Source organism: Egretta garzetta, unplaced genomic scaffold, assembly GCF_000687185.1.
Source record: "Egretta garzetta isolate BGI_Z169 unplaced genomic scaffold, ASM68718v1 scaffold230, whole genome shotgun sequence".
Taxonomy (NCBI): domain Eukaryota; kingdom Metazoa; phylum Chordata; class Aves; order Pelecaniformes; family Ardeidae; genus Egretta; species Egretta garzetta.
This window is the reverse complement of record NW_009258281.1, coordinates 963,083-981,526: the sequence shown is the minus strand read 5'-3', so window position 1 is coordinate 981,526 and position 18,444 is coordinate 963,083. Positions and strand designations below refer to the sequence as shown.

The 18,444-nt window shown below is 40.5% G+C and overlaps 1 protein-coding gene across 4 annotated transcripts in view; it reads right to left on the bottom strand.

Moving 5' to 3' along the window:
• Positions 1 to 18,444, bottom strand: part of IKZF2 (IKAROS family zinc finger 2) — a 108,012-nt gene that overhangs the window by 4,602 nt on the left and 84,966 nt on the right. For 3 of the 4 annotated variants that reach the window (XM_035891886.1, XM_009636606.2, XM_009636598.2), the window contains exons 5-6: positions 9,563 to 9,700; positions 2,159 to 2,302 (exon numbers count right to left, since the gene is read on the bottom strand). In XM_035891886.1, coding sequence (XP_035747779.1) covers positions 2,159 to 2,302; positions 9,563 to 9,700 — 282 coding nt within the window. The remainder of the gene's footprint in view (positions 1 to 2,158; positions 2,303 to 9,562; positions 9,701 to 18,444) is intronic. The other variant, XM_035891882.1, reaches the window with a different exon arrangement.

Below are 18,444 nucleotides of genomic sequence, written 5' to 3'. Positions count from 1 at the left end.
TCCCTACAGGTGGATCTGGACTAAAACTGCATGTCACATGAAACCCTGAGTTCCTAGCCCCAGAAAAATGGAATACCAAAATGATCTGTTACACCTATAGAAGAAACAGGTTTATCCAACAACAAAGTAGTATATCCTACTGAAGAGAATAATAATCTGCTACAAGCATATTTCAGGCAAGGATTTCCAACCAGTAAATTTGTCTTTAAAGACAATAACAACATATGGTCATCTACATGTGCGCGGACAAGTAAAATAACCTTCCTGGTTTAAAAAAAAAAAAACAGACCATCATCTACGGCTTTCAAAAATAGATTCAATTTATACCATCCAAAAAGCGGGTTGCCTCAGTTGCAATGTATACTTAAATTCAGTAAACTATACTGCTTTGACATCAGGCGTGGGTACACCAGAATTTAAGGGAAGGGAGCAAAGTCTCTAGCCCTCTCAGATAAAGTCTCTAGCCGCTGCAAAGATAACCTCTGAGAGGTATTGCAAACACAATTCTGTTCAAGTCTGTGGACAACTTGGGGGAAAAAAGAGCGAGAGCTGTGAATTGCCCTTCTTCCTTTTGAGGCTGTAATGTTTCTGAGGTCTAGACACACCAATTTAAGTGTCAGCATGGTTAAATGTTTCACTGTTGACCACAACCTGCAAGAACGTACAGCACTTGCTGAGACAAGACTAGGGAAACCTGCTATGATGGGGCCATGTTTACAATCTCATAAAGTTGTATTTGGCTTGTCAGTAGAGAGTCCTGCTCCCATTTCCACCCTCTTCCACTCTAACTGTTGTCACAGCAGTAAATTAAATCAGAGTATAAATCCTCCAGTTCTTATCAGGTATACAGTAATTTGTTTCAGACCACTCTTAAAAGACAACAGTCTAAGAATTAAGCTTTTACCTCAGAAGGACTAATAACAATATAGGAAATACTGCAGCTGCTTAGCGTTCCTCCTGTGGGTTGGATTGTTCCTGATCTAACCTTGGCCTAGTACTGATATTTGGGAATGGTCAGATGACTGAGAGCAGCCAGGTCAGTGTGTCAGTGCCCCCCCAGGCGAGCTGCTGCATGCTGCTAGCCCCCTACTATTCAAAACCATGTGGGTTAGCTTAAAACCACCTTCAGTGGTGATTTAACAAATCCATCTGAATCTGCATTTAGCTGAGGGGCAATGACTTTTCTAAATGGCTGTGTTAATTGCTTACAGTCCTCTGATCCTCTCTCTGTAAGTGTCCTCAGTGTAGGCAGAATGAGTATATGACACCCTTAAAAACTGTACAATTGTCATTCCAGGGAGTGAGTGTGGAAAACGCATATTACAAGACTTTGGAGCCTAGCAGCATACACTTACCCAAAATAATTCTCTGTCCCAGCTCTCCTCCTAAGTTTAGCACTGCCTCAGTAGCAGTAAAAACAAGCTTTAAGGGACAATTCAAACTAAGTAAAATTGCCCATACTGTCTGCTGTTACAAGCTGAACAATTTTAAGATGTCAAGATGTAAATATGAATTCTGGACCTAGGATTCTAAATTTGGTAACCAAAAGTCATTCAATGCTGTTTTATATTAATGTGTTAATAACTTTATTGTGTGCAGAATGCTGCACTTGGAGCAAGCATTTCTGCCAACAGAAGTGATGTGATTTTACCTCCTCATGCCGGTATTTATCAGACTAGTTGTTACCAACTTTTAAGAGTTTAATACAAGTTAAAAGTCTTGAGATACTTGTTTTTGTTTTGGTTTTTAAACACACACACATATGGCGACAGATAATTATACGAAAGTCTTAGTTTTTATTTGCTGGGGCAAGGAGAGGCAAGGATGATAAATCTAAATCTCAAAAGAGCCAGAGAAAATTTAAAAAAAAAAAACAAAAAAACACCAAAACAGCTTTAAGGCACAGTGAAAAGCTCCAGATTTTCTAAGCCATTTTCATTATTCTGGGGACCTCACTTTTGAATTTTCTGGGTCAGTAAAATTAATTCAATAATTTTCAGGATTTTTTGCTGTGATTCATCCACCGCCATTGTTGTGCCTCCCCGTTACAACCAAGTTTTGAGCACGCTTCTTTTCCCCTTGTTCTTTTGGCTATTACAAATAACAAGTAACCTATACCTACACACTAAAAATAATAAAAGGCGTATTTCAAGCTTACCCACAAACTTCTGTGGGGTGGAGCTTTTACGCTTTCCCATGTTGCTTGTCAGCTTCTCTATAACAGCAGGTCTCTCAAAAGGCACCAGAGAAATATTGTTGTCCATCACAGGCTCTTGTTCCTTACAATCTTCCATAGGAGGTACTACATAAAACCAAAAAATCGTATCAGACAAGTCTGGTCTACACTTTGCAGACAACACAAATAATTTGAGCCCTGCTGACTGCACAACAAGTGCAACACAGAATAAAGCAAGGTGCAAGAACACACTGGGCATCAAGATAGCATTCACCTTCAAGCAGAGCCACATTTGCAAAATGCGTCTGCTTGGGACCATTTTATTTAGCAGAAGCTCAACTTTAAGCATTTATTAAAGGACTTGTTTTGTTCTGAATACTCAAGATCCCCAGTGATGAGGGGACACTTTTGAAAACTTACTCTGTAGATGACATTTTCAGTTATTCTCCCTTCAGTACAGTCACCTGTTGCCAGTGTAACTTTTTGGTTATCATTCTTTGTGTATTCCCTTAACTTCATGGTTATCATAAGGCATGCTTACTGTTCTTACTCTCTTTTTGCGCTAATCTCAATGACTAAAAAACATACAAGGCATTGATGACTTGTGTTTCCTGGGCCTGGCTGTGCATTGCCCAAGACAAAGGCTTCCAGAATGAAGGATCTGTTTGTTAAAGTGTGTTTCCTCTTTCTCTATGTGAGATTATAAAATCAACAAATGCTGTACTGGAATTACAGGATTAACATAATATGGAAATTCCCTTCAGAATCAGTCAGAGAAACTATTTTTTTTTAATTAATATTTTATCCCTTCAAACACAGACCTAATAATGAATGAATGCAAGTCTTCTGTGTCTTGTCTTCCCACTTTTTAGGATCAGCAGGGAGCATCCCTGTGCTAACTACGTTAGGGGAATACTCATACACCGTCTTTGAGACAATAGCTTCTGTCTTTACTCATTTCACTCTTTGTCACTTGTTGGATTAGGGAATAAGGTGCTAAAGCAGAAGCAGTACAGGAATTGCATGGGCTACCGACCAGGGTAGTGACCAACTTGCACAGGGTTTTATGTCACTTGCTGGCATAGCTAACCACTAAATACCTACAGAGTACTCTGGTTTTTTGAGCATCATCTTATAAACACCAAGAAGGGTCAGTGGTTCCACGCTGCAGGATCAGGCTCAGAGAGTCCACACTTTTGACATATATTGCAAATGACTTGATTCCATATGTAGCTCTTCCCACTGTTCTGCTGCCATGAATTTAATACACGACTTAATTGTCCCACATTCATCTTCGTAAGGTAGCAAAAGAAACCTTGGAAGGATCAGCCACTAGTCTGTGTGCTAATGGGTTAGTTGAGGTGTAAAAAATTATTTAAGGAGAGGAATGGATGGCAGAGAAATAGAAATGGGGATGATCTTGCAAACAGTTCCTACAATTTGTAAACTGTGAGCAACCATTGCATTCTCTGTATTAGATAAATCTTCCAGAGTAGTCATGGGTGGTACTGCAGAAATACTCTGAAACACACATCTTCTGCTAGTCCTCCTCTGGTTTCTCACTGTAGCAGCCTTTTGTGTCACAGATACCTTCTCCCTGAGACTGTGCCATAAATGAATACCACCAGCCTACTTTCCTCCCATGTAACTTTACTACCTTCAGGATCCTAATACGGAATAATCACTCCCCTGTTCTTAAACATGCAGCTGTTTGCTAGCACATAATATATGAAAAATGGGGCGATAAAAGCCTTGTCTTTGCCTTCTTTCTAGTAAGGAAGAGCAAATACCAGGCAATTACAAAACAGAGTATCTGCTCAGGTGAACTCCGCAATTCAGACATTCATAATAAGAAAACATGGCAATTTATTCATTTGATTCCATTTGTGCCTCTGCTGCTATGGAAAGCTGAGTACTTTGAGGCTTAGAATCTACCATATGCTATAAAATGATTTACTCTGCTGCTTTTTTATTTGTACAGGATGCTCCCCTTGAGAAACACAATGGTTTCTCATTTACAAGGCAGTCCTGCTGGCATCAGTGAAAGAGAGGAAGAAAAAGCATAAATATGAAATGAATCTAATGTTGCAACAAAATGGGATGCAGTGTTCAAGTGACCTAATTAATGCCCAGTGCAGACTGGGAGGTCTGGAATACTTTAATAGCTAAGGCTAAATTTTTAAGGTTATTTAAATACTGTGCTTGGTCGGGAGCTATCTGCGCTAGTTCTGCTGAAGTATTTACTGAGGATATTTTGGAAGAAAGGAAAGATTAAGTCTGTTGATTTTCACTGGAACTGGCGTCTGACTGTCGTTTTGGCTTACCAAAAGTCAACGTATGCATGGACATGCACACATACTCTGCATGAAACTCTGGATCTCTGCTCAGTGGCAATATTCATCCTCCTGCAATGGGCCAGGTTTGCACGCGAGTACCACTTCAAGAATTTCCAGCTGTTGCTGTACAGGACACATGAGGCTGGTGGTGGGGACATAAGGAGGTACATAGGGCTCTAAATCCTTCCTAGGAAGACTTCCTAAAGGTGTGCTGGCTTTGTAAGACTACTTGCCCACAAAACCAGTTGGAAACCTCCTTTCTTTCATACTTTATAGTACTTTCATAGCCATATGATTAAGCTCCAAATGTAGTGACATTTGTACGTCTTTTAACAATTAGGTAATAATTAAATAATTCTACTGTTGGGCATATGTGTGTAAAATTTCCTAGACGGAATTTAAAACCTTTTTCCATGAAAAATGAATAGTGCTAAAAAAGACATCTGCTCTTCTCTAAGTCAGGCAAAAATTCTGCTTGGACTCCTTTTAAAAGTAAAATCATCACCCATAAAAGCATTTTATTTTCTGTCTTCTGTGCTGCAAGTTCTTTTTCCCACCTCAGAACTCAACTCTATAATCCAGGGCATGGCTCTTTTGCAACTGAATCACGCTATTATTTGTGTTATGAAGGGAATAAGTTACCGGAATGTGTTTTGTTATCTAGATTTCCTACAAAAAGGGAGAGATAGAAATAGCCCAGTTTCTGAAACCATTTAAATTGCATGTAAAACCGGACAAAAGAGGTGAGATGTCACATTTGAGAAACCCAGAGTTAAGCTAAAGATCACATTTTCAATTCTAAATACATTAATTTTAATTTCAATTAAAAAATATTCAAATAAAGGACAAATAGCCCAGCCTGCATAATTTTTCTGAGGAAAAATAAAATAAAAAACGAGAAAAGCAAATCGATGACACACAACCAACAGTTATCACAAATCAGCTGCTCTGTGGTAGAAAATCATGTGCATGCATTTACTCTGTGGTAAGTGAAAATTCCTTTTTTTTGTATTTCATTGTACTTCATTACCTTGGTAGTGGGAGCTACCAAAGAACAGCTAACACATTATAACTCGCTTTGATACCGCAACTCATTTTATGCTGTGAACTTATGGCCTCAGCTCAGGAAGGTTTTTTTATTCTAAAAAATCAAGTGACTAGCCCATGAAAAGCCTATGCTTGAGTATGTTTCTGTTCAGGGATGTTCTTAACCAGCTATCAGGGTGCGCTCCTGGACTGCCCAAGCAAACGTCTACCACCTCTGACACTGCTAATGTTCTCAACTGCAGTTAACACCAAATGATGTTTCTAAGCCCTAAACTCTCAACAGAGAAATCTGGATGGCTTTCAGAACAAAGTCTTTATTTTCCCAAAGACATCAGTCTTTCAATCATACTGCTTAAAATGGCTATCTTTTAGTTTTTGCTTCTTAACTTGTAAGAAATCACACATACCATTAAAAAAGTTTATGTTGTTCTAGTGAAGAAAGAATAGGGGAACAGAAGAAGTAAAAAAGATTGCCCAGTGTGCGCTTCGCTAATAAATACTTTTGTGTGCAGACAACAGGCACTGGGCTAAGTCTCAGCTGGTATAAATTAGTATTACTCCATCAACCTCAATTTCCTTTCCTAAGCTCACAATATTGCTATTTAAAAAAAGTGTGTGTATGCAGAGATATGACAGGAAATATTCCCATGGACCCTGGCGTGAAGTATCCTGTGGGACCAGCATTTTAACGATGTTTTAAGCAACAATGCAAGAGGGAAGGACACAAGGCCATTGTGTGTTTTATGTGGAGCTGGCCTTTGAGCCTCACACAGCCTAAGGCTAGACTTCTTTCTCCTCCTAAAAAGAGCACCCTTCTCCACTCTACTTTAAGAATTTCCCTGGACTTTTTGCTTTGTGAGATGAAGAACCGGGTGTAAACCATAGCTAGCACTCGACATTTCTCCCGGTTCATTCCCACAAAGGTCATGTTCTTGGCATTCAGAGACTGTCACGTTTGTCACCCCCATCACGCTCCTAGCTAGGAGACCACAGACTAATTTCTACCTCCGCGGCCAGCACTGCTTAGCCAAGAATTGCCAACAACAAAGTCAAGGGAGCTCTCTTGCAGTGCTGAGCAGGGAACAGGACCTAGGCACAAGGAGGGGCAGCTCAGCAAGCAACCGGCACCCTGCAAGAGGATAGAGAGAGACCTGAAGACTTGTACATTCCTACCCACAGCAAAACTAGCCCTCCTTCCCCTCCTCTTGCTTCCCCTTGTGACTTTAGTCAGGTGATCTACACATCTGCAAGACAAAGATAATTGAAAGTAAAGGCCTCATCAGGCCACAGCAAAAGCACCCAAGTAGATGGCTGTAGCATGCCTATAAACTGATCAACTTGAGCACAGTGCTTGAAAAAAATCCAAACTCTCTAGGGGCTGCCTCCAGTTTTTTGGAACAATTAATCTCTGCAGAAATAATTTAGACCAATGTTAAATGTTGGACATATTGGTTGAGACCCACCACAGACACCTGCATCCTTAAAGCAGGATGACAATAGGGATATGAAAATCCGCACCCCCTCCCCATTCTATGCATAAGGGTGAAGTTGTGACCAGGAGTCACACCAAAATGCATTCAGAAGCTTCAAAACACTCAGCAAGAACAAAATACCTAAAAAGTATTTGGAAAGAGAGCCAGGAAAACTTAACCCCAATGTGATGCAAAATAAACCAATGATCAAAATCTCCAAAGCATGCACTCAGTCATGCTCAGGAATACCCTTTCCATGTGTGACATGGGAGAGAAGGCAATTAATACATTTTTCAGGGTTAGACTAAGACCTAACTTTAAGCTAAGTAATAATTTCTATGTTCTTCCCTGGTGTCTCTAGAGTCCCAGGAGAAAGGACTTTGCTGCAGACCTCTTCAGGTTGGTGCTCATGACCGTCACTCCCGTGCTGAGCTTCACGGGTGAGAGTGATGCTGGGATGCAAGGTGAGATTTATTACTGGTCCCAGCTGAATTTGGAGCTCCCTGTCACTTTCTGTCCTCGTTATACCCTTGCTAAACAGTGCAACGAAGACAGTGGATCAGACAATCCTTAAACTTTCACCAGGGGAGATCTAGGCATATTTGCCCAGAGAAGAGGCACCAGCTGAATTCAAAGTGCTGTTTTAAGCTAATTTTGTTGAGAAAAGTGGTTGTGTGAACATTTCTATTTTAAGCCCAAGCGAAGTCAGTCAGGCTGTAAATAAAAGAACTGTCCACATGGGGTTTGTATTGGTTTAACTTCAGTTGGTAGAAAAATCAATGCAAGGTCAACCATGCCAGCTTCTTGGGTAGACAAGGTTAAGGACCTACTCTTCTTGTCATAGCATTAAGCAGCTTAGAAAAAGCTTTAGATTTCCTTAGAAGTACACCATCAACAAGAGTAAACCCAATTTTAAAACGTAACTGAATAATAAACCCAGAAGTTGAGTAGAATTTGGGAAGATCCTCCACAACGTGACCTCTGAAACATCCTCGCTGTCATAACTATATCAGCCTACTGTTATTTCCCTAAGGAAAGGCTGACTGAAATCATCACCCAGCTGGTTAATAAGACAGGCACACCCTTGAAGAGTGAAGAGCATGTATTTTGTTGGGAATGGAGTCGGTGGTTAAAATCCTACTCTCAGCAAAGCACTCCATCTGACAGGCCAAGCACACAACAGGTACCTGCAAATAGCAAAGCCCTGAAATCAGTCTTTCCACTGACTTTTACAACCAGAAAGTCAGGCCTAAAGAAGATAATCACTAACTTCAATGTCTTTTTAGTCTCCAGGGTATCTACAAAAATAGTAATTACTGAATAGAGCTGTATGAACATTTTGGCAACACATATTTAATACATTTAGAATGCCTTTATAGGATTCAATTGTTCATGGAAAAGTACTCTTTAAATTTTTTTGGTGATTTTTTTTCACCAAAAAATAGCCCACATTAGAAATGCTAAATAGATTTTGTTTCAGCTTATATTTTTAGGTTTTTAGAAATGACCTTTCAGAACTTTTACATAATTAATTTCCAAATGAAGCCATATGACTCCACTCAACAATGAAAAGCAAAATGGAAAAAAAAAAAGAGGAAATATTCTTTCACATTTTCATTTACCTAAAATCTAACTTTTTGGTATTTTTAGGTATATGGTTATTTTTAATCAAAATGGAAAATGTATAATTTTTAAAATTTCTTACTAAAAAGAAAATGTAAGTGCTTCAAGTACCAAACATCTAAAGACAACTTTTAAAAGTTAAAAGATGTTCAGTTTTAGAAGAGTTTCCGAAACACTAATTTTGAATGAAATAATAACAACTTTTGGACAGCTACCATTTAGTATTTAGTGCGACAGATAAGCCTGCAGCCTCGCAGTCTGAGATATTATGCTCATTATCCATACTAATAGCTACAGAAATTTTTGAAAATAAATTCACAGAGTTTGACATTTCTTGCTTTCAATAATCTTTTTGGCAATCTTAGGTCTTTATGTATATTAACACATGCAGTGTTAGTTAACATATTAATACTAACACATGTAAATGCATATAAACATTTTTTTGGTTACAATTACTTTCATCAACACTGCTGAATTCCATTCTGCTCTGAAGATTTTTATATCTATCCCCTCACTTTGGGATAGAAGATAATATTACAGGGCATAGAAAGAATGACTTCTGAGTACCTCCACCATCCTTCTTGTAATTGTCAGTCGTTATCAGAAATGAATGGGAGGGGAATCACACATTTTGTACATGGCTTAGTTCATTTTTAGGGTAACTTTGCACAGGTGACTGCTTTATTTTCATGTCTGACAAAAAAAAAAAAGTCAGCAAAACCAGTCCTGTTAAATTGGACAGAGTGAGGATTTTAGCCCATCTTTTCTCCTCCTGCCTATCCGAGTATAAGCAATCTATAAGACGGAAGTGATACAAAGCTGAAAAGGAAGGAAGAAAAACAGATGGAAAAAAAACCCGCAAGAGATGCTCCAAGTCCAAGAGATGTCAAAAGGCGTTTTCCACCCACCATGGTGACTCATGACCTGCCCGGCAGCCTCCATACTGACATTCTGCAGATAGTTGTGGCAGCGTTCCTTGTGCTCCTCCAGCGAACTGCGCTGCTTGTAGCTCCGGCCACAGTAGTTGCACTTGTGAGGCTTCCCCACTGTGGAAAGAACGAGAGCATCAGGTCAAATCCACTGCAACCCACTTTTTGCTATCAAAACCCACACCTTTGCAACAAACAACACTTGCAATGGAAAGACACCTAAGAAAGGTTACTCAAGTCCCAGACCTTTTTCCCAGCCCTATTTTCCCACCGCACACACCTCCTCCCACCCGCTGGGTACTTTGCCCCATCCGTTTTTCACACTAATGTGCAGTATCAGCAGAGGGAAAAAGAGGCGGACTTGTTGGTTGCAAAGCAAATAAACAGATGACAAGAGGGGAAAACAAACCAAACAGCTAAATCACACCACAGCACTGCCTGTGTGTCACCAAGTCTTGTGGGAAAGAAACTTCTGAGACATTTTGCCGATGGCATGAACAGCTGCCTTCACAAAAACAAGCTGCCCCAGTGGCCTAATTCTACGCCCAACTGTGGGGAAACCCATTACATGGCCCAGAGGAGTTTTTCTTTCATTGAGACAACTTTGCCAAAATTACTAAGGGAAGGTTGGAGAAAAAGAAGACAACAGAAAGTAACTTTAGTAACAGCACTGTTACATGCCAGAACTGAGCTGCCACCAGTAATTCATAGAGACTGGATAGTATTAAAATATATGTAATACAAATATATATATAAAATAATATGAAAGGTCATGTGCAATGAAAATCAAGCCAGATGAATGCAAGACATAACTCCAGGGTTTGGGGTGTTTTTTCTTGTTTCACTCAACAGTATTATGAACAAATGGCAAATGCCTCTTAAGACATGCAAAACCTGGCACCAGATTCTCATAAAGTATATTCCTTTCGTAGCATGTCATTAAGAAACCACAAGAATGGCCTAACCCAGGGCCAGAAAGCTAGCCAGAAGTATATTTTGCCAAGCCGTGCTAATAAAGGTTTTAAATATAATTTAAACTTGTAGAACATGAACATTTATTCTCTAATAACTAAGGAGCTATTAAGTCAGTACTGCAAGTCTAGTAAAACACCATTGGCTGTGATTTTCAGAGCTGGCTGAGGGATGGGGAAGGTCAAACTTCTTCCAGAGTTTTGAAAATCTTAGGTAAGAATTTTAGTTTCCGGCCAAAGAAATTTAGAACATCCTCTGTTGGACAATATACATGTTTCTATTGGGTTTGTCCCAATATTGAAAGCTTTTCACAATCATTTACTTAATGAAATCCAAGCTTTACTAATTGCAGCCAAAATGCACTGTCACCACTGGGATGGGAAAATGCAGGGGAGACTGCAAGGAGGACACCCGTAGCCAACAAGAAGCCGGACAGAGGGCTCCTTGAGTTGGGGCTGAAGCCCAAAACATCAAAGACCCAGAGTCAGAGGAATTCTCTGGGGCCTCTGCAGGACTAGCACATACCACAGTGTGTGCCCCACATCACCTATGTAATGGAAGATGAAAAAGCCTGAGCCTCCAGTACCAGAGCTGGTCAAAAAGTTTCAAACATTTCTGTTTCAGAGAAAAAAGGGATTTGGTGAAATGAACATGCTTGCAGAAAGTTTCTGTTTTTCTCAAAAAGTGTGTTAGTGTGTGCAGTTCAAGCAAGTTTTCCACCAGGGGAAAAAAAGCTACTTTTAATAAGCATCCAAACTGCGGATTTATTTCTCTTTATTTAGATATAAGGCTTACCATCAGGAAAGCACTGTGTCTTCAACCAAACAGTTGTTGTGGTCTTTATTTTATTTTGCTCACTAGCTTACACTGTTGCCGTAACTGGCAGTGGAGGCCGAGTGTAAGGCTCATTACCACTCCCAGAGTAATTGCCCTTGATGTGAATGATCTGGATCAAGCCTTGGCTCTTAAATGTAAACCAGTCATCTCATTCTGGAAGCACCTTTAGGAAAACATACTGGCAGCTCCCTAGGATGGAAAGACTTTTATCATCACCATTACAATGCTTCATCATGCATCTAGATGGCATCAATGCCTGCCAGTCTGATGCCTTTATTAGAAGTTAACTTGGTGTCTAATCAAAAAAATCCAATGAAATTGAAGGGATTAAGTTAACCGAGCTGAAGCAAGACTGAATTAGCCCCCCTGGTTTGGCTACACCAGGTTATCAAGTAACTCAGATAAACTCTAAGATGCAAGGGAAAGCTTTCGGCTATTCCAGGGGCAGCTACAATTAATTAAATATATTATTGTTTAGCACAGAAAAACATATTCCCCTACAAGATCTCAGTACAAAAACTGATTGAACAATCAAAAAAAAGTTGGTATTACACCTCTTCAAATGGTTACTCCCTGCCTTGCAACAACTTTATAAACTATTCACACACAACAAGGCTGAGCTTTTCCAACGATGGTCAGCTATCCAAATTCCATCAAATTTCAAGGTTCATGGAGATGATAAAAGCTAATCATAAAGGCACAATTTCTACACGCAATATGGGATTTGAGGAACGTAACTCCCCGAGGAAAGAAATACTCCAGCACACACACTCCTTCCCTCTGGGGAGAAGATAAAAGAATAAACAACATGTGACAAATGTTAGTCATGTTGCCTAATGCACAACTGGAAGCTGCTCAGACACAACCATGAAGAACGAAGTTTGGGAGCTCCAGCTGGGTAGGATCAAACACAACTCCCTCAGGTTCATTTCCAAATTCTGTCCCCCCTGTTTTACAGATGCAATCACATCGTAACCCCACACATGTAAAATCTGATTTATACTATAAAATTACACAAAGTGACTGTGACCTGGGTTGCAGTGCAATTGATCAGGGCAGACCACAACAGAATCAGTTCCAATAGGAGCACTTTGTGTCACCAGGAATTCTCACAACCTGTTTGATAAGAGGTGCAGCTAGCCAAGGTGGCAATTACGGTCTGGATTTTAGAAACCTTGTCGTTGTGGCAAATGTCAAGTTATTGAAATAGCTACAAATTTCCCCTCATATTCCCAAAGTAACTAGTGACAAAAATATATGTATTTGTGGATGTGAATGTAGCCAGTGGGTGTACATTTTTCTGTATTTCATATTACCCAGTAGAAAGCTGTAGAAGTGTATTAGAGAATTCCAGTGATCTCCTCAACAGCACACTTTGTTCCACATAACAAACCACATGACTGCCAAGAGAGATTTCACCCTTTGTCAAACACTGTAGAGTAGGTAAACGTTAATAATCAAAATTTGCCCCCAAAACATTTGGATTGCACTACTGCGCACAAGCAGTCTATAGGCCATTGACTTGAAGGCAAAGAGTTCAACAGTGTTATAGAGTACCAAAACCCTCTCCAAGCCCCCACTAAAGGCAGTTCTTTCCACCATGGAGCCATTGCTACTGTGAAGGCACTTGAAGTTTGGCTTTGCTTGCTTGGTATGAAGCTGCCTTCTCAGAGATCCTCACTGAAGACCATGGTACACAGACACCACATTCACTACTGCCAATGGTAGCAGCATCCAAGCAAAGTCAGAGTGGAAATCCCTGGTTTGGGGTAGTTATTCCTTCATCACCTTTTCAGGGTAAGCAATCAGATAAAAAATTACCATCACTCATTCTCATAGAAATGACACAATACAGTGAATGCAAACAAGCCCAAAATCTTGAGAAATCTTCAATCTGTTGTTGAACTGGGAAAGACCAGGGTATTGGGCAAAACCCAGCGGCCACACGTATGAAACAGCTAACTTCAACATAAAAAACACTTTATATTTCTTACTGAAATGTCAGAATTTCCACGCATTTAAGCTCAGAATCATACAGATGACAACATGGCACAGAAAACCCACAGTGGAGTCTCAGCCTCAAATGGAAAATATTATGACAGTCACAGTGAAAAAGACATTTAAATTTGAAGTACAATTTTTACCATGAAACAGGTAAACCACTCGCTGAAATTCACAGAGAAACAGCATTTGCTTGTGAAATTAAAATGCTCATCTGGAGGGAGGAGAGGGAAGAGGAGGATGACATAAAAGGCAAGGTGTTTCCGAGTTAGGAATACTTTGAGTCCTGTGAGTGAACTTTGATAGCTGAGAAGCCTGCGTGCAGTGACAATGAGATGGTGTAACTCTAAGGTCAATATTCAAGTCAGAAAGCAGACTTGGGCTTAGGGAAACTTCTTTAAAGTCATAAAAAAAGGTCAGTGAAAGAGAAAGAGCCCGTAAGGCATTCGCACAGCATTTTGTTCTCAAAAGAGACAGGAGGGCATAGCAGAATACAAAGTAAGTCAAAGGGAAAGAACAAGGCATCCCAGGTAATACCTTGCCATAAGCATATAACATGAGAAAGGTTTACGGAACAGCTTAAGAGCAATGATACACTTCGCTGAGCTAAAATCCTGCCTCCATTAAGACCAATGACAAAACAGGCACCGGTTTCAGCAGTCAGGATTAACTACTCCCACATTTCCCTATTTTGGGTACCACGTTCTCCTCTGCAGCAGTGCAGAGCGGAACTCCTTCCTGTCCACCTACCCATGTCCTGAGTCCTGCTACAGCTCAACCACTAACGTGACCAGCTCACACAGGAAAGGGCATTACTACAGCTGTGTGTCATACGTCAGCCCAATCCAAGGACTAGACTTTGCACTGAGCTTTGTACAAGACTTTTATTATTTTTGCATTATTGCCCCATCAGGGCCTTGGAAGGAAAGCCAGCTGAGATTTCTGAACTAAGTGGCCATCTGACATAGCTACTTTCAGTCTGAGGAGGTCCCTCTGATAACAGCGCACCGAGCATGACTGACTTCTGTAAAATCTGAACTACCACTTGGCCCCTAGCACCCCAGAGCTGGAGGAAAGCCCAGTACTCTCCAACTGAAGCTTTCTGAAGCAGCATGAAAGAAGTTGAGATGTTCTTCTGGGCTGATACTCACAACTTTCAGTCAGGTTGCAGAATCATTTGTCACTATCATAACCAGTATTAATTCATTATTTCTTCTTTCTTCCCTAAAAGTGGAAGCTGCTTGGGAGATGGGAGCTGTTCTGCAGTTACACGGTGCCTACCACAAAGCAGCCCTTTGCCTTGAACAGGACTTATCACAGTAAGGTCAGTTTTAACACAAAGGTAGAAAATATGATTAAGGCGCTGGGTTGGGACTAGGGAGAGTAGGGTTCAACTCTTAGTTATGCTACAAATTTTGTGACTGCCGGCACGTTATTCTGATTTCCTGTGCTTCAATTATTCATACATATGATTAAGGTAATAATTCCCTTCTTCACAGCATGTACATGAATTCATGCACTTTGCAATTCGTGCACAGAGGCTAATTTGGTAAAGCTCACACAAGCAGGTAGACACAGAAAAATACGGCCCGTATCTCTACTGAGAAATTAAGGATTTAATAATACACTGTGATTTTATTACATATGGGAGTGAACATTAAAGAGTGGGACAAGACATTTAGGATGGTGCAGAGTAGAAGATCAAGCAGGAATAAGAAAAATCAAATCAGAGAAAAAAAATAAATAGGTGGCATATGAGGCAATTTGCAAGGCATGGTGTCCTTCCAGGCCGTGAAACAGTCAGCCCAGGGAAATGTAAAATGTCCCTGAGCTTGGTGACATTTAACACCACACAAGACTGAAAAAGAGAGTGTGCAATAGTCACAAAAAGGTGGATAACACCATTAGTCACAAAAAAGCTGCTGCGGTCCTTCCCACCCGCAGCTTCCCCGAGACAAGGAAGAGCCAGGGAAGGCCAAAGCAGCACTGAGGTTTCGGCAGGAGGGCTGAGGCTGCAGAGAGGTGACACACGGTCCCTCTGGTTTGCTACTGTAATTAAACAGCACACTTAGGCTTTTCTAGAGCTGCCTAGCTCAAAGCTTCATGCAAAAATATTTACATGAATAACAGACCCCTGAACAAATTAATCACAAAAAAATTAAACTGAGACCTAAGCCCGTGCTGGCTCTGAGCAGCACGTAGCTTTGCAAAGGAAACTGCCTCCCACTCCGATGCTGTGTCTCGCTGCTGTGCTTAATGACTGTAAATGTGTTCATTGAAATTCATGGGGGCTCTTTGATTTGTTGCCTCTTTTTTTTTTTTTCCTGGGAGATTACACACACACACAAAATAATCAGTTCAGAAATAACAGCAAGTCCCACAGCTAACCCAAGATTGTCCAAGACAACATGCATGCAGAAGTCACATATAAGTCACACTCTAAAATAAGGCTCCAGGCTGCTACAACACACAAACACAAAGACTCGCAACACCCTGTGTCAAGTACCTCCACTTCTGAGTGCCCAACCTGTGACATCTTAAAGCAGTCTGGCTTTCAGAAAGAACCAAATCTCTAATCACATTATGAAAACTTTGTCTTAATCTTTTAATGCTTGCCAGTCCAAGTGGAGGCAGCAATACCTGGGGTACGTTTCATGGGATGCCAATACATTTCTGGACCTCATGGAGTTCTGATGGCTCCATTCTACAAACTTTTTTTAGATTATTATATTTTGGGCCAAGTATTAGGGTTTGTGAGGTCATGTGGTAAAGGATAGGTTCACTAGATCATGCAGTAGAGGAGCCCATACAGCTAGATCTGTGCTTAGAAAGGTTTTTGGACACCTCAAAAGGTTTAAACCCCAAAATGCAGCATTACAACAGGAGAAGCCTACATACATGCCGTTAAGCAACTAGTACGTTCTTGACTTGGAGCTTGAAATAGAGCACTTGACTCACTTCATGATCTTGTGGCCCAATGCCTCTTAGTAAAGATTATTATCAATTGCCTATTGATACATATGTGGCTGTTCAACATTTTGTGAGCCTCCCAGCAAATTAAAAATGGCTTGTCCTGACTTTTTGCACAGCGGCAGTCAATGAGAAGTTATTTCTGTTGACAACTACCACATACTATTACAGCGGCCCTATGCAGCTAGCAGTGAAACACCACTAGATACGTGTGGCACATCAGCACACAATAAAACAATGGCAAAACATTGCACCTACACACCCTTTGTTTTCTAGACATGCCTGCCTTTCTTATAAATATCTCCAGGGCACAAATCAGCAGCTTGACACCTGCATCTGCCTGCCGGTTGTTTACCGTGTTGTAAAATAAGTGGCTAGTGGTGAAATACCGTACTAGCGTTCAGTCCTCCCTTAATCTTCTGCAGCAAGCAGTATTAAACATCAGATTATATATAAACTCTGAAGACTTAATCTGTGCTACTTTTAGGCTAGAACAGACTACAAAACATGCACATGCACATGCAGAAAACAAGTCAATACAGTAGTCAGGACTAACTTTCAAGCATCTATACCTTCTCTACCTACAAAAACACAGGCCAGAATCTGGTGTAAGTCAGTAAATACTACTGCTCATGTACAATAGCTAAGGGGTTGGGGTCCTTATTTGTACCGTCAAGGTGGTTCTGTCTGCAGTCTTTCAGTACTTTAGCAGTTTATTACAATTTATCTTGCAGCTACTGGTGGCTGTTATTTAATCTGATTCATCAGATTGTGTGTATTTATTAACCGATCTGCAGGATTTTACAAATAAAACAATCTTCCAATCTGCCACAAGGGTTATAAATAAGTAGGTGGCATTTTTGTGCCAGAAGTTTAACAAACAAACAAACAAACTCCTGTTTCATTGGCACAGTCACAGAATTGGTGAAATCTCCCTAACCGTCCAGATACTAGCAGGGCTCCTGCCACAGTCTTGCAGCACCCATTTAGTAATTACAAACAGAAAAGCAAGAATCTTACATCCTATTTTCTTCCTTTGCAACACAGAAGACAAACAGTTCACTCTGTAGGTTTGTTTTATCTATATATGCGTGAAAAACGAAGAAAAATGTACATGTCTATGTGAAACCATGCAAATAAATTATGAAGTAAATCAAGGAAAACACAGATGAGGACACTAACGTTGTATTTAATTCTGAAAAAGATTAAATCCACAGATACTTTCTCCAATTCCGTGTCCCAAGAAACATATATTGCAACAGATAGAAGCTCTTCTCATATATTTCTCTTGGCTTACCTTTGTTTCTTTCAACATAAGAGCTTCACAGCTGGCCAATGGCACTCGACACTCATTTTTAGTTTATATTAATGGCAATGGAGCTCACAGATCCTCCCATACGTATCTGAAAATCTCAAGTGCAAATGTTCTGCGTTTGCGCTGTGAGGCCACTGAGCCAGGTGCACTGTCCTTGTACCATACCAATACGTCCCAGTCCTGCAGGCACCCCTGGCACTGGTGGGGTTCCCAGGGATTTTACACCAACTCTGAAGCAGTTAAATACTATTAAAAAAGGGACTCTGTTTAAATAGCACTCTGGTGGTGAGATAAACTAACAAAAACCAGGAAGTCCACAAAATAACTGGGTGTTTTATCACCTGGCCAGCTTCAAAATTGCTTAAAGGCAGCCAGGTTTACAGTGACTTACTTTTAAAGGGGGAGAGGCCCCACAATGAATATGAGAGGCAACTTCAGAAAGCAGCCTCCTCCCTGCAATGCCTCCGCACTATCTGGATGTGGGTGGGAACTGGCTTAAAACAGAGTTTAAACCTTAACTGTACATACTGGCTCTGTACTTTCCACTTCAGACCTTTAACATTATATTAAAGTTGACTTGATAAGTGGAGCGTTAATTGGCTCACACGACAACCTTCCAAAATACGCTTGTTGGTTTCTTTTCGTTTTAACCCTGCTCCTGGGACACAGCGAGTAGGAAAAATAAAAACAAGTTTAGGTTGGTCTGTTGTTCTTCTCTGCCCCATCCTGTCCACTCCCTGTCAGTGCCCCAGCTTAGCAGGACTGT